Source organism: Musa acuminata, chromosome BXJ1-1 (genome assembly GCF_036884655.1).
Source record: "Musa acuminata AAA Group cultivar baxijiao chromosome BXJ1-1, Cavendish_Baxijiao_AAA, whole genome shotgun sequence".
Lineage (NCBI taxonomy): Eukaryota > Viridiplantae > Streptophyta > Magnoliopsida > Zingiberales > Musaceae > Musa > Musa acuminata.
This window is the reverse complement of record NC_088327.1, coordinates 39,268,788-39,281,779: the sequence shown is the minus strand read 5'-3', so window position 1 is coordinate 39,281,779 and position 12,992 is coordinate 39,268,788. Positions and strand designations below refer to the sequence as shown.

General features: G+C 38.8%; 1 protein-coding gene and 1 long non-coding RNA gene across 3 annotated transcripts; one reads left to right on the top strand and one right to left on the bottom strand.

Moving 5' to 3' along the window:
* Positions 1–6,072: 6,072 nt before the first annotated feature.
* On the bottom strand, positions 6,073–12,618 carry LOC135678737 (uncharacterized). 2 transcript variants are annotated; one of them, XR_010515060.1, is made up of 5 exons: positions 11,309–12,618; positions 10,757–11,189; positions 8,135–8,239; positions 7,911–8,024; positions 6,073–6,722 (listed from the first exon to the last, which is right to left on the bottom strand). It is a non-coding gene; the product is annotated as an uncharacterized LOC135678737 (long non-coding RNA). The 2 variants fall into 2 exon arrangements; XR_010515059.1 differs by having other exon boundaries at positions 10,757–11,117.
* Positions 6,377–10,429, top strand: LOC135678724 (uncharacterized). Its single transcript, XM_065191835.1, has 8 exons — positions 6,377–7,383; positions 7,451–7,583; positions 8,089–8,304; positions 8,672–8,827; positions 8,930–9,182; positions 9,258–9,658; positions 9,748–9,864; positions 9,985–10,429. The coding sequence occupies exons 1-8, from the start codon at positions 6,377–6,379 to the stop codon at positions 10,342–10,344; spliced, it is 2,643 nt and encodes an 880-aa protein (XP_065047907.1). The 3' UTR covers positions 10,345–10,429.
* Positions 12,619–12,992: the final 374 nt, after the last annotated feature.

Here is a 12,992-nt window from a genome sequence, read left to right as displayed (position 1 = left end):
TAGTTGGTAATGAGTTGAAACATTGCTATAAAAAGAAAGTATAAATGTCTTATTAGTTGCCCAAGATAAACTAGCATTGGACCATTAAAATACACTCATCCTGAACTTTAAGTGGTTATAATCTTAGAGTAGGCAAAACTAAAGTTTTCTAAAATTTTTATATAATTTTGACATTTTAGATTTTTAATATGTTTGACTTTTTGTTCGCTCCTTTTAACAATACATTATTAAAATTTATCATTTTTAGGATTTGAGTAAAAGAATTAACATAAAAGCAAAGATAAATAATTACAAATATTTTTAGGTTTATTATCGACAAATACAATATTGATAACATCATATCTCGATTTAAATTATCATGAGATAATAGATATTTATTATAAAATATTATACTTCTGATATAAAATAATTAACAAATGACTCGAATAAGTCAAGTTGACAATCAATACATCCGTATTTTAATATTTTTAACTTGTACGAAGAGGATTGGGGTAGAGAGCTCGCAAGAGGAAGTAAAGTCCAAGATCGACAAAGTTGAGGCCCTAGTCGATCGATTGTCAGATGACACCAAGGACTCCGTGCAACACCTGCAGGAAGTTGTGGCGGAACTCACTTCGAGGGTGACCATGCTGACAAGGGCACTAAATGCGGGAGGAAGCAACACCCGCGTTGCACCACCACAAAACTTGAGGGCACCTGAGCCTCACAGTTATGGAGGGGCCAGAGATGCCAAGGAGTTCGAGAACTTTCTGTTCGACATGGAACAATACTTTCGAGCTACAAGGCCCGATTCTGAGGAGACCAAAGTTTCGATAGCGACCATGTATCTTAATGGAGATGCAAAACTTTGGTGGCGAACCCGTTGGGAGGAGATCCAATAAGGTCGGTGTCGAGTCGACACATAGGAGGACTTGAAGCGGGAGTTGAGAACTTAGTTCCTACCGGAGAACACCGAGTTCGTCGCAAGAAGGAAGTTGAGACAACTCCGCCAAAATACTTCCATTCGAGACTATGTGAAGCAATTTTCTGCACTAATGCTGGACATCCAGGATATGTCCGAGAAGGATAAATTGTTCAGCTTCCTCGATGGTTTAAAGTCATGGGCGCAACAAAAACTACATCGAAGGAATATCGCCGATTTAGTCGAGGTAATTGCTGCTGCAGAAAGGCTCACCGACTTCGTTTCCTCTGAAGACCCAGGGAGAAGGAAATAGTCTTCAAACAATCGCCCTCCAAAATATTCTCGTGGGAAGGAGCTTGGTGGCGAACAAAAGAAGAAGAGTTCCTACAAAGGGCCAAGCCCGAAGGGCAAGGCCTCGAAACCTAGTGGATGCTTCTTGTGCGGAGGACCGCATATGGTGAGGGAGTGCCCACAAAAATAGGCACTCAATGCTTTAACAGCTTTCATCCACCCCCCCCCCCTCTCAATCAAACAAGGGCAAAGCTGTTGCTCTTAGTTCAAGCAGTTCTGAATCCAACAGCGACGACGAGGAGTCAAGTGGGGGAGAATTCGAAGACAAGGCTACATAAAGCAGGAAATGGTGAGCTAATGTACGTCGACATCAAGCTCAATGGCCAAACAACCCGTGCGATGGTAGACACGAGCGCTACCCACAATTTTATTGCCGATCTAGAAGCAAAGCAACTTGGACTGATCTTAAAGAAGAGCCCAAGTCGAATAAAGGCGGTGAACTCGAAGGCCAAGCGAATCTCTGGGTTGGCAAAGGGAGTCCCCATCAAGATCGGAACATGGAGCGGGAGCACGAACATGATGGCGGTGCCGTTGGACGACTTCCAAGTGATCCTTGGAATAGAATTTATGAACACGACGAAGTTGGTGCCGATGCCGTTCCTTAACACCTTATGCATGATGGGGGGTGACGACCTCTATGTGGTTCCCGTCTCTCGGAGAGGAACCAAGGACCCCCAACAGATATCGGTATTACAATTAAAGAATGGGGTACGAAAAGGCGAACTAACATTTGTGGCTGCTATGAAGCTAAAGCCACTCGACAAGGAGGCCAATCATGAACCTGCTGTGGTGGCGAACGTCCTGAAAGAGTTTACTGACGTTATGCCACCCGAATTGCCGAAGACTCTTCTCCCACGCAGGGGCGTGGATCATAAAATCGAGCTGGAGCCAGGAGTGAAGCCTCTAGCGAGACCACCCTACCACATGGCCTCGCCAGAGTTGGCAGAACTCAGAAAGCAGTTAGGTAAACTGCTAAGCGGTGGTCTCATCCGCAGTTCGAAAGCACCATTCGGAGCTCCAGTTCTCTTTCAAACGAAACAAGATGGGAGCCTCTGACTCTGTGTCGATTACCGAACCCTCAACAAAGTGACGGTGAAGAACAAGTATCCCATCCCGCTCATTGCGGACTTGTTCGACCAACTAGGCAAAGCCAAGTATTTCTCAAAACTCGACCTTCGGTCGGGGTATTGGCAGGTGCGCATCGCTGAAGGCGACGAAACGAAGACTACCTGTGTAACCATGGAGCGTTTGAGTTCTTGGTGATGCCTTTCGGCTTAACCAATGCCCCGACCACGTTCTACACTCTCATGAACTAGCTATTCAAGGAGTATTTGGATAAGTTCGTGGTCGTTTACTTGGACGATTTCGTCGTCGACAGCCAAACGCTTGAGGAGCACATCAAGCACCTTCGGAAGAATTTTCAAGGTTCTCAAGGAGAACACTTTGTTCGTAAAAAGGGAGAAATGCTACTTTGCCATTCGGATGGATAAGTCAAAGGTGCAAGCGGTTATGGAATGGCGAACTCCAAAGAAGGTGCCAGAGTTGAGATCCTTCCTTGGTTTTGTCAACTACTATCAACGCTTCATTGTGGGATATTCGAAGCGTGCAACTCCACTAACGGAGTTGCTGAAGAAGGAACAGCCTTGGAAGTGGTCTGACAAATGTGAAATAGCATTCCAAGATCTGAATGCTGCTGTTCTGGAAGAACCGGTGCTCAAATTGCCAAACTACGGAGAGCCTTTCGAAGTCCATATAGATGGTTTAGACTTCGCAATTGGGAGAGTGCTCATGCAGGAGGGTCATCCGGTAGCCTACGAGAGCCGCAAGCTCAACGAGACCGAGCGTCGATATCCAGTGCACGAGAAGGATATGACAGCGGTGATCCACTGTCTACGAGTTTGGAGACACTACCTTCTCGGATCGCGATTTGTGTTGAGGACGGACAACATCGCTCTGAGTTATTTCCATACAGAAGAAACTTTCCCCAAAGCAAGCACGATGGCAGGACTTCCTAGCTGAATTTGATATGGTAATGGAATACAAGCCTGGAAAGGCAAATGTCGTGGCCGATGCATTGAGTCGGAAAGTGGAGCGCGTGAATGCCGTACAATTGGAGGGCGGAGGCCAAGCAAGTCAGTTGCACTCCAAATTCCTTTCCAGGATCAGGGATGGACTGTATAGTGACCCCCAGGCAGTTATCCTGATGCAGCTCATCAAAGAAGGCAAGGCACGACGATTTTGGGTCTAGGAGGGACTCGTGTACACAAAAGGGAATAGGGTTTATGTTCCTCGAGTGGACAATTTGAGGCGTGAACTCCTAAAAGAGTGTCACGATTCCCTTTAGGCTGGACACCCAGGTATTCACTGAACGTTGGCTCTCGTGGAGAGGGCCTTAAGCCTTGGTTCTAAAGGTATAAATATGATTTTGTATATGGTAGATTGATACTAATGTTTCGGCTTATATTACCAATAATAAAGATTTATTTTAATATAAAAATTAAAATAATATAAAAAATATTCATCCATGAAATCATCTCAAAAGTAATGTAATAGTAGTCGGTAGTTATCACGAATACTTAGAGACGATGTTCCTATAATTCTAAAAATTTAAGCTATTTATCTATAATTGTCAAGTTCTTGGTAGAGGTAAACTCATAATTCAGTAAATGTTAACTTTTAAATTTTACGTGATAGTTTATATATCAAAGTCAATATTTGACTTATAACGAATCTGATGTATATTAATGCTGATCAATCTGATTTGGATTTCGCCGATGACAAACTTCAAGTCACATCCCACTGAAGCAGTCCCCATCGATGACAGAGTCAAATATTCTCATGTTTAACATAAATAAAATTACCCCACCAAATTATGTTGTAACATAAATATATATATATATATAATATTTTCAAAGATAAATCTGGGAGTGATAAAAATACAAAAGACAGGTGCTGCCAAACACCATCGATTGAGACATCCGGGTCTACATCGGGCCCCACTGTCACTTTCCAGATTGACTGAGGTCATAAATAAATAAATAAATAAATAATAGGTTGCTTGCCTTGCCATAGTTATTTGATGAAACGTGGAAGCAAAACCCACAAATGAGACCCAAAATAATGGCAAGGATTTCTTGACTTTACGTACTTCAATCTTTATTATTATTTTTTAAATAAAAATAACTATACGAATTAAATCTGCTAGGAAAAAAAATATTTAAAAGAGAGAGTAAGAAACTGAAGACATAAGCTCTCTCAAAAGTAATCTGTATCCTTGATACTTAGGGCGAATTATAAATTATTCTTATAATTAATTATATTTAATATTTTGATTTTAATATTTTAAATTTTAAATAAAGATTTTTATACTTTTAAAAGTAAAATATTGAGATCACTATATAGGATTAAAAAAATAATATTAAAATAATGAGATTAAATAGTTTACTCTCACAAATATAAATATCTTAATATAATATTTAAAAATATAGAAACTAAAATATTAAAGATAACTAATGAAAACGAATAACTTACGGAAATGAATACGAGATGGACATCATCGTTCAAAACACCATCTAACTTTGGAAAACTTACTACTGTCGGCTTCCCCAATGCGTATAAGAATTGTTAGCTTTTTCCTCGTGTAGACTCTGACTGCGGCTTAGTTTATAATTATGTCTAAGTAGGCTAAAAATAAGAAGTGAATTTATTATATATGATGATTTATAACTTGTGAAAGAGTTGAAAATCTAACGGTAGATTAAATCTATTACATGTTAAATTAATTTATTTAAATATAATGAAACGGTGTCGAAATTTTTAGTCCCCATCAAACCGAACATAATATGCAAAATGACTCTAATGTGCGTATGTAAGTTGTGTATGCTCCCGCAATCACGGGAAGGTGCACCAGCCAGAATTCCTTTCTTAAAGTGGGTAGATACACAACACATACTCAACGAATAGATCCGGAAACATGGCAATGTTTCCTATTCAATATTCTTTTGAAGAATTTGTTCCAAGCAGGTTGGGTTGGCGGCATTCATCCGGCAATGCAGGAGACCAGAAACTCATCTAGATACATCCAATCTGTCCAACATGTGGATATCTATAAAAATTGCATATGTATTCCATCAGTGATTTCTGTATTTTAGTGTATTAACAAAACTCATAAACTTGCAATTTTTTTCTTATATACTTAAACCCCATGTTTGACTATTAATAGAAACTTTCACTGGCTAATATATATATATATATATATATATATATATATATATATATATATATATATATATATATATATATATATGTGTATATAGTTGATACATTAAATTTACATATAGCTATTAATTTTCACTATTTGCAAATAAAAAAACTTACTATTTTGGCAAACAATTTAACAATCTGGTCAATTTTCACTGAGTAGAGTAGGTCTTTGGATATGAAAGATTAGGTATGAATGATGTAAGAGTCAAACTTCTCTAGCATCATACTCAAAGTTCCAGTTTTCAAGTAAAAGAAATGTGAAAGTAGATGTCCATATTCACTTTTTTCTTTTCAAAATTTCAGACTTTAAGGTCACTCAGAATCTATGGTCCTGATATACATGTTTTTATTTCCATCTATATCATGAAAATGATCAATTGACCAAGTCCTTGATCTGTAACTTGAACTTTGTCAAACCACCAAAAAAAAAAAACAAAAAGGATATCTTTGTGTTCACTGCATATGAAATCTCTCCTGGACCCCATGGACAGATTTCTTTTCTTTCCACTCTCTCTGTCTCTCTCACTTTTAATTTCAAGGGTAGAAAACCACATGAATGAACAAAATACAACACTTTTCTACATGACAAAGAACATGAAAATAGTTGGGAATTTGTCAAATACATAATGATAATAGATGCTTTATATAAAAGAAATACAATTAAGGAAAAGAAGAAATAGGACAACTGTAAATGCATCTGACACAAGAAAAGGTCTCTATGGTGAATTTGCTCAAGATAGTGATGATCTGGGCTCCACCAGAATATTCAGGATTAATTTGCTATTTGTATATATAGAGGCAGTTGGATCTCTGAATCTTTCAACCTACAGGAGGAGGGCATCACTTCCCAATTAGCCAACCATGCCAGAGTTGAGGATCTCCAAGAAGCACCACAAGCACATCAACAATCCCTTTCCTTCCACCCTAAAGTGCCTGCCTTTCATCCATGGAGGACTCTCCTTCAGTCCACACAAGATTTCACAAGACCAGAGTTATCAGATTGGGGAGGATTTCCAGCTTGCTTGGAGCTGCAGAAATGGTGGCTGCCTTTCGATCTCGCACCGATCTCAGCCTAACAGGAGCATATGGTCTACGATCCCAGGAGAGGCCTTCATATCTGCTGCAGCTGTCCAGACTCAGGTGGAGGAGAGCAGAGGCTCTTTCGCTATTAAGGATGGTGATGTTCTTTTCATCTGCAAGCACCAGTCTGTGGAAGAAATAAGGGTCCTTTATGAGACGGACATTGAAGAGAATGCTGAAGATGATAATCTCTTATCTGGGTTTTCAAACTCAAACAATAAAGGAACTCCTGAATCATTCAATAAGTCTTACTCCCCGATTCTGATGATCACAGGAAGGCTCTTCAGTAAGAAGACTAACATACTTCCTAAGAAAAGCTTGTACCTGGGGAAGAAAAAAATCAGATTTGGATGGGCTAGGAAACCTTCATTTGTTGCTAGATACTGGTTTTTGCTTGAACAGAGGAGCAGCAATCAAATTGGTTTTTCTGTAAAGTTTGGTGAATATGATAAGAAATTGAGCCCAAGTGTAACAAAAAGAAGAATTCTACAGGGCTCAAGCTGGAAACTAATCCGAATGCAGCGTCAATGCATTGCATACATCTCAAGGCAAAGAGGTTTTGTTGCACTCTCATCACAGGATGAGCAAGGAGAAGAGCAAGTGGTTACAGAATTCAATAAAGTTTTCATCACATATGCGAGTGACAAAGATGAAAAGTTCTATGGTTTTGGGGAGCAGTTCTCCCATATGGAGTTCAAAGGAAAGAGGGTGCCTATAATTGTCCAAGAGCAAGGTATTGGAAGAGGAGATCAACCCATCACCTTCGCAGCCAATCTGATTAGTTACAGGTAATCATTATTTATTAGGGTTCTTTTAGAATCAAAATTGTAAATTCTCCTGCTTCGCAATTGACAGATCAGGAGGTGATTGGAGTACGACATATGCCCCTTCACCATTCTACATGACCTCCAAAATGAGATCCCTTTATCTTGAAGGATACAATTATTCAGCTTTTGATCTCACAAAGCCTGATAGAGTACAGATTCAGGTACTTGAATCTGACAAAAGCTATGATTTATTTGATTTGTAGTTGAATTTTCGAAAGTGACATTTGAGTTCTACAATTTTTGCTAATGGGATTAGAGTGGACTCTTTGTGGAACACATTGCCTTTTCACTTCTTAACATGGAAGAGTATCAAAGATTTATGAGATCTTCCAACTCTGAATCTTACTTACCATGACAGAGTGAAATAGTTTTATCTTCATCAGAAAACAAAATAAAGTTGCGGGAAAATGAAATACTATACATTAGCTCACTTAAATGGCTATTTTCTGTATATCCATAATTGCATAGTTAGGAAAAAAGAGACAAACCTTATACTAAGACAATCGACAACCTCATGTCTTGTGACGCTGTTGTCTTCGACTGCACAGTTTTGAGTCGCTTCAACTCTTAATCTTTTCTTCTTCATGTTGTAACTTGTATTTCTGAAAGGGTACATATCAAACTTCTAGCCGCATGACAAACAACTAATGCAAATTCTTCTTACAGATATATGGAAATTATGCTCAAGGAAGAATACTGAACGGATATTCACCTGTTGAACTAATTGAAACCTATACAGAAACCATAGGGAGACCTCCAGTGCTTCCAAACTGGATTATTTCTGGTGCTGTTGTCGGGATGCAGGGAGGCACAGAAGCTGTCCACAGAGTGTGGGATCAATTACAGGATCATGATGTTCCTATTTCAGCATTTTGGTTGCAGGTGATTGAAACTGATGCTAATATCATGATATGAACAATATTTCAAAGAAGAAAAATTATGATAAATACAAGATAAGCTCGGTAAGTCACATCAAATAATTATATGAAATGAAGTTACCACTACCAACAAGTTCAATCATGTCATTTGCCACCAGTGTTTGTTCAAGTGTGCGTGGCCTTATAATAAATAGCAAATGGCTAACCACAGATCTAAGATCTTCAAAACTAGAAGGGAAGTCAGAAGAAATAGAAGCCACCACTTTGCAAAATTAGTGGTGTGAATTCATGACAACCTGTAACGACATCCTGCAACACATGCATGCATGTTTTCTGTAATCTTTATTAAAATCTAGGTGATAACCTTGCAGGACTGGGTTGGCAAGAGGGAAACAGTAATTGGGTCACAATTATGGTGGAACTGGGAAGTTGATACCTGCCATTATGCTGGATGGAGAGAGCTAGTCAACGATCTTCGTACTCATGATATTAGAGTCATGACCTACTGCAACCCCTGCCTTGTTCCAGTAAATAACTTTCCCTCATTGGAGCCCTTTTCAATTTAATTAGATGGGTCAATTTCATTCAGTCATCAGTTTAACTGAAAAAGAGATCATTGTCAATTGCAGACTGATGACAAGCCAAACAAATACAAGAATCTGTTTGAAGAAGCTAAGAGTTTAGGCATCTTAGTAAAAGATAAAACACAAGGAACATACATGATACCGAACACGGCTTTTGATGTGGGAATGTTGGATTTTACACATCCTGCAACAAGTAGTTGGTTCAAGAAAATTCTACGCGAAATGGTGGATACTGGAGTAAGAGGTTGGATGGCCGATTTTGGTGAAGGATTACCTTTAGATGCTCACCTCTATTCAGGTACTCAATAAAATTCTCTATTGTAATATTAGTATGATGTTTAAACACTAACATAGTATTTATATTTTCACATAGATGAAGACCCCTTTGAAGCTCATAACAGATACCCTGAACTTTGGGCTAAGGTCAACAGGGAATTTGTAGATGATTGGGCAGCAACCTGTCATGGAAAGGAGAAGGAAGATCCAGAAGAAAACTTAGTCTTTTTCATGAGGGCTGGCTTCAGAGGTAGCCCTAAGTGGTCTATGTTGTTTTGGGAGGGTGATCAAATGGTAAGTTGGCAGGCTAATGATGGAATAAAGAGTAGCGTAACAGGTTTGCTGAGCAGTGGCCTCTCAGGTTTTGCCTTCAACCATAGTGATATTGGAGGCTACTGTACAGTAGACATGCCTATCATCAGGTACCGTCGAAGCGAAGAACTTCTCATGCGCTGGATGGAATTAAATGCATTCAATGTAGTATTCCGGACACATGAAGTAAGCACCAAAAAAATTCAGCTAGTAGCAAAGTTTGATTTCCATACTTCCCTAAGTGGAAGCATCACTAACATTTGTAGCATCTACAGGGAAACAAGCCATCGTCCAATTGCCAGTTTTACTCTAACAGAAACACATTAGCTCATTTTGCACGCTGTGCCAAGATATACAAAGCTTGGAAATTCTACCGAATCCAACTTGTAAAGGTACATTCTCATAAATGTATGTCGATATTAGATTTTGTTTCAAAAAAATTAATATCTATATGCAAGAAATCCTCTTTTCATTTTTCTGATGTGCTTCTTTTGTTGATTTATTTTTCTCAGGAGGCAGCTCAGAGAGGCTTGCCTGTTGCTAGGCATCTATTCCTCCACTATCCAGATGACAAGCATGTACATAGCTTGACATACCAGCAGTTCTTAGTTGGGACAGATATACTGGTAGTTCCTGTCCTTGACAAAGCCAAAAAGGAAGTCAAGGCCTATTTCCCTATGGCAGGTGGGTGTTCCTGGCAACACATTTGGACAGGAAAGATCTTCACCAGGCCTTTCAATCACCCAGGGCATAATCAAGGGTTTGAAGCCTGGGTTGATGCTCCCATTGGCTACCCAGCTGTGTTTGTAAAGTGCGGTTCCCACATAGGAGAAGCATTTTTAAGAAACTTAAAAGCTCTTAACATACTATAGCTTGTGTTTATGATAAATGTTTCATTTATGTACTCAAAATATCATTTTTTAAACTTATTTTAATACTCACTAATTTTAGAATTCATGATTGATTTGTTTTGGCAAGTAGCATGTTTATGATAAATTCAAATGATAACCTTTATTCTCAGAGAAATTGTGAAAATTATAGATGCTATCACTTCATTGATTGAGCAAAATTATATCAAAGTCCAATAGTTTTAAATTTCAAACAGCTACACAAAATCATATGGATGTCAGATAACAATTGTGAAGTAATATACTATTTTCCCGTTTATATATGCTGTCACTTCATGGATTGTGCAAAAGATATTTTAATTTCAATGCTTCTGAATTCCAAACAATTTAGATAACAACTGGTATTGTAATTATTAATAGGCGAAGTTACACTTACAATGAATTAGAACCGTGTCGAGCGGAGGTAAATCTTCTGCTCACTTCACCAATGACCAATAACCTCTACTTTTACAGCTTTAACTATGCATGTCTTCCATCTTAACCAATGATCAACAGAAGAGCTTGCTTCACCATTGAAATTTATGAATAGATTTCAGCCTCCTGTTACTGTTGCTTTCTTTGTGAGTTCTCAATGACCTCGAATTTCTTTCATTGAATCTGAAGTGCTTCAAAGGACATCCTTCATCTTAACCAATGAAACTGGGCAAAACTTTCTCTTGAATACTCTCCTGGTGACAAATTCATTATTATAGATGTTATTCTGGCAAATGCTTTTGTTCTTCTTCTGGAGTTGAGCTCTGCGAAACAAATTTAACAGCTATGATCTTCAGATTCCAGTTTCAATGTATCCGTCAACTTTGTATCCTAAACTGAACAGAGTAGCGAAATTTAAATGAACACCTTTTGTTTGTCGTCATATGAAATATTTCAATCAAACACTCTAAAGGACAAAAAGAAAAAAATAACATGCAAAGGAAACACTTCTTACAGGCATTTCATCGAACAGATTCTGTGCATCCACCACATGAATTCATCAAGTTGGCTACCATTTCCAATGCAGATCAAGTGTGGGTTAAGAAGCCCAATGTCTAACTATTTAATCCTCAACAGTCCCAAAGAGCATAATGCTGGATGGGTCTCTGCAACTCAAACCCACGGGATCGAAATGTAGGCATATTGGAGTGTCTCTTGCCATTGAACACACACAAAACAAGCAGTTGGGACACCAGGTGGTTGCTTGTCAAGCAATTATGGAAGGTTGACTCTGTGTGATATACACAATCTGGAGAGAGAGAGAGAGAGAGAGAGAGAGAGAGCTTCAGAAGTTGAAGAAAAGAGATGATATCTTCAAAATTGATCTCGTTGTGGTGCATTTAAATTTACATAATGATATAACTTGTAATTTCATGCAAAATTAAGAAATATGATAACAGTATCAAAATATAAAAAAATTTGAGCAATTAATTGTCAGGTAAAAATGTTCCTATCTTCATAATGTCTTTGCTGGAAATATTCATGTGTAAGAGATTATATTTTCGTATCGACAATGATTGAAATAATCGGATTACATATAATAGCCTTGACCCATAATTTAAAAGATTAACCCTTTGACTCAAGTTTGTGTTTGACTTCTATGTTCTAATCAGAAGAATTGAGTTATATTGACTAGGTTTGACTTATAACTTAGAAGCTCAAGTGTTTTTTGATGGAATTGATATTAGTTAGATTCAAACACAATGATGATTGATTTATGTAGGCAAATTTTGCATGCACTAAAATTTTAAATTATCCAATTTCTCAATTGATCCCAGCGGTATTTATTTTTTTGACGAGGATGGAGGAGCAGCCGAGGAGGTGAAGTAGTAGAGTTGGTGAGACAAGCCATTCCTTGGGAAAACGGTGTCCTCGAGGCGTCTATCAAAGGAATCCATCAGAGGCTGGTTCGAGGAGAGGGCATATCATGGAGCTAGGCAGAACTGCACGTCCGTCACTGCGACTGGTTGTTCTCGTCGGAGCAATCCAACTTCTGGAAAAGCCTCGCCTCCCTCCATGATGAGCTGTCGCAGATTGCCCTGCATCCCTCGAAAGACTTCTTCTCTCAAAACTCCCCATGTTTAATATCGTTAATGGAATGCATTACTCAGCTCGTATCTCTCCAAAGTTCATCCATTAGTTGTTGTCCAAACATATCATCTTCGCCTTCAGATAAGGAATTCGAGAGATTCCATAAGCTAAAATCGACGCCGATGGTGGTTTATGGTGATATTTCACCAGCCTTGAAGCTTCGACAACCTCGGGATGCCCAAAACTAGAGAGACGGTGTAAGCGAGGAGGGAAATTGATATTAGCAGAGAGCTATAGAAGTAGAGCAAAAATGGTTGCCGTCTTTTGCTCGAGCTACCAAAACATCTCATTTTTGTGTGGGAAAAAGGAAGGTATGCTGATCCTGTGTAATGGAGAAGAGGGCAGGTTTCCCCTGGACTCACAGAACGAGAGGTTCTTTGCTTCTTGGTTGGGTGTACGTAATGATTTGCTTCATGTTCTTGCTTTGCCTTGTGCCGAAAAGATGAACTTGCCGAGGCTGGAACGGTGGATTATTGTCGAAAAAGCAGAAGATTGATGGTGCATTTTTCGCTTTAATTAGAGCATTTTATCAGATTCCTGATGCTGTC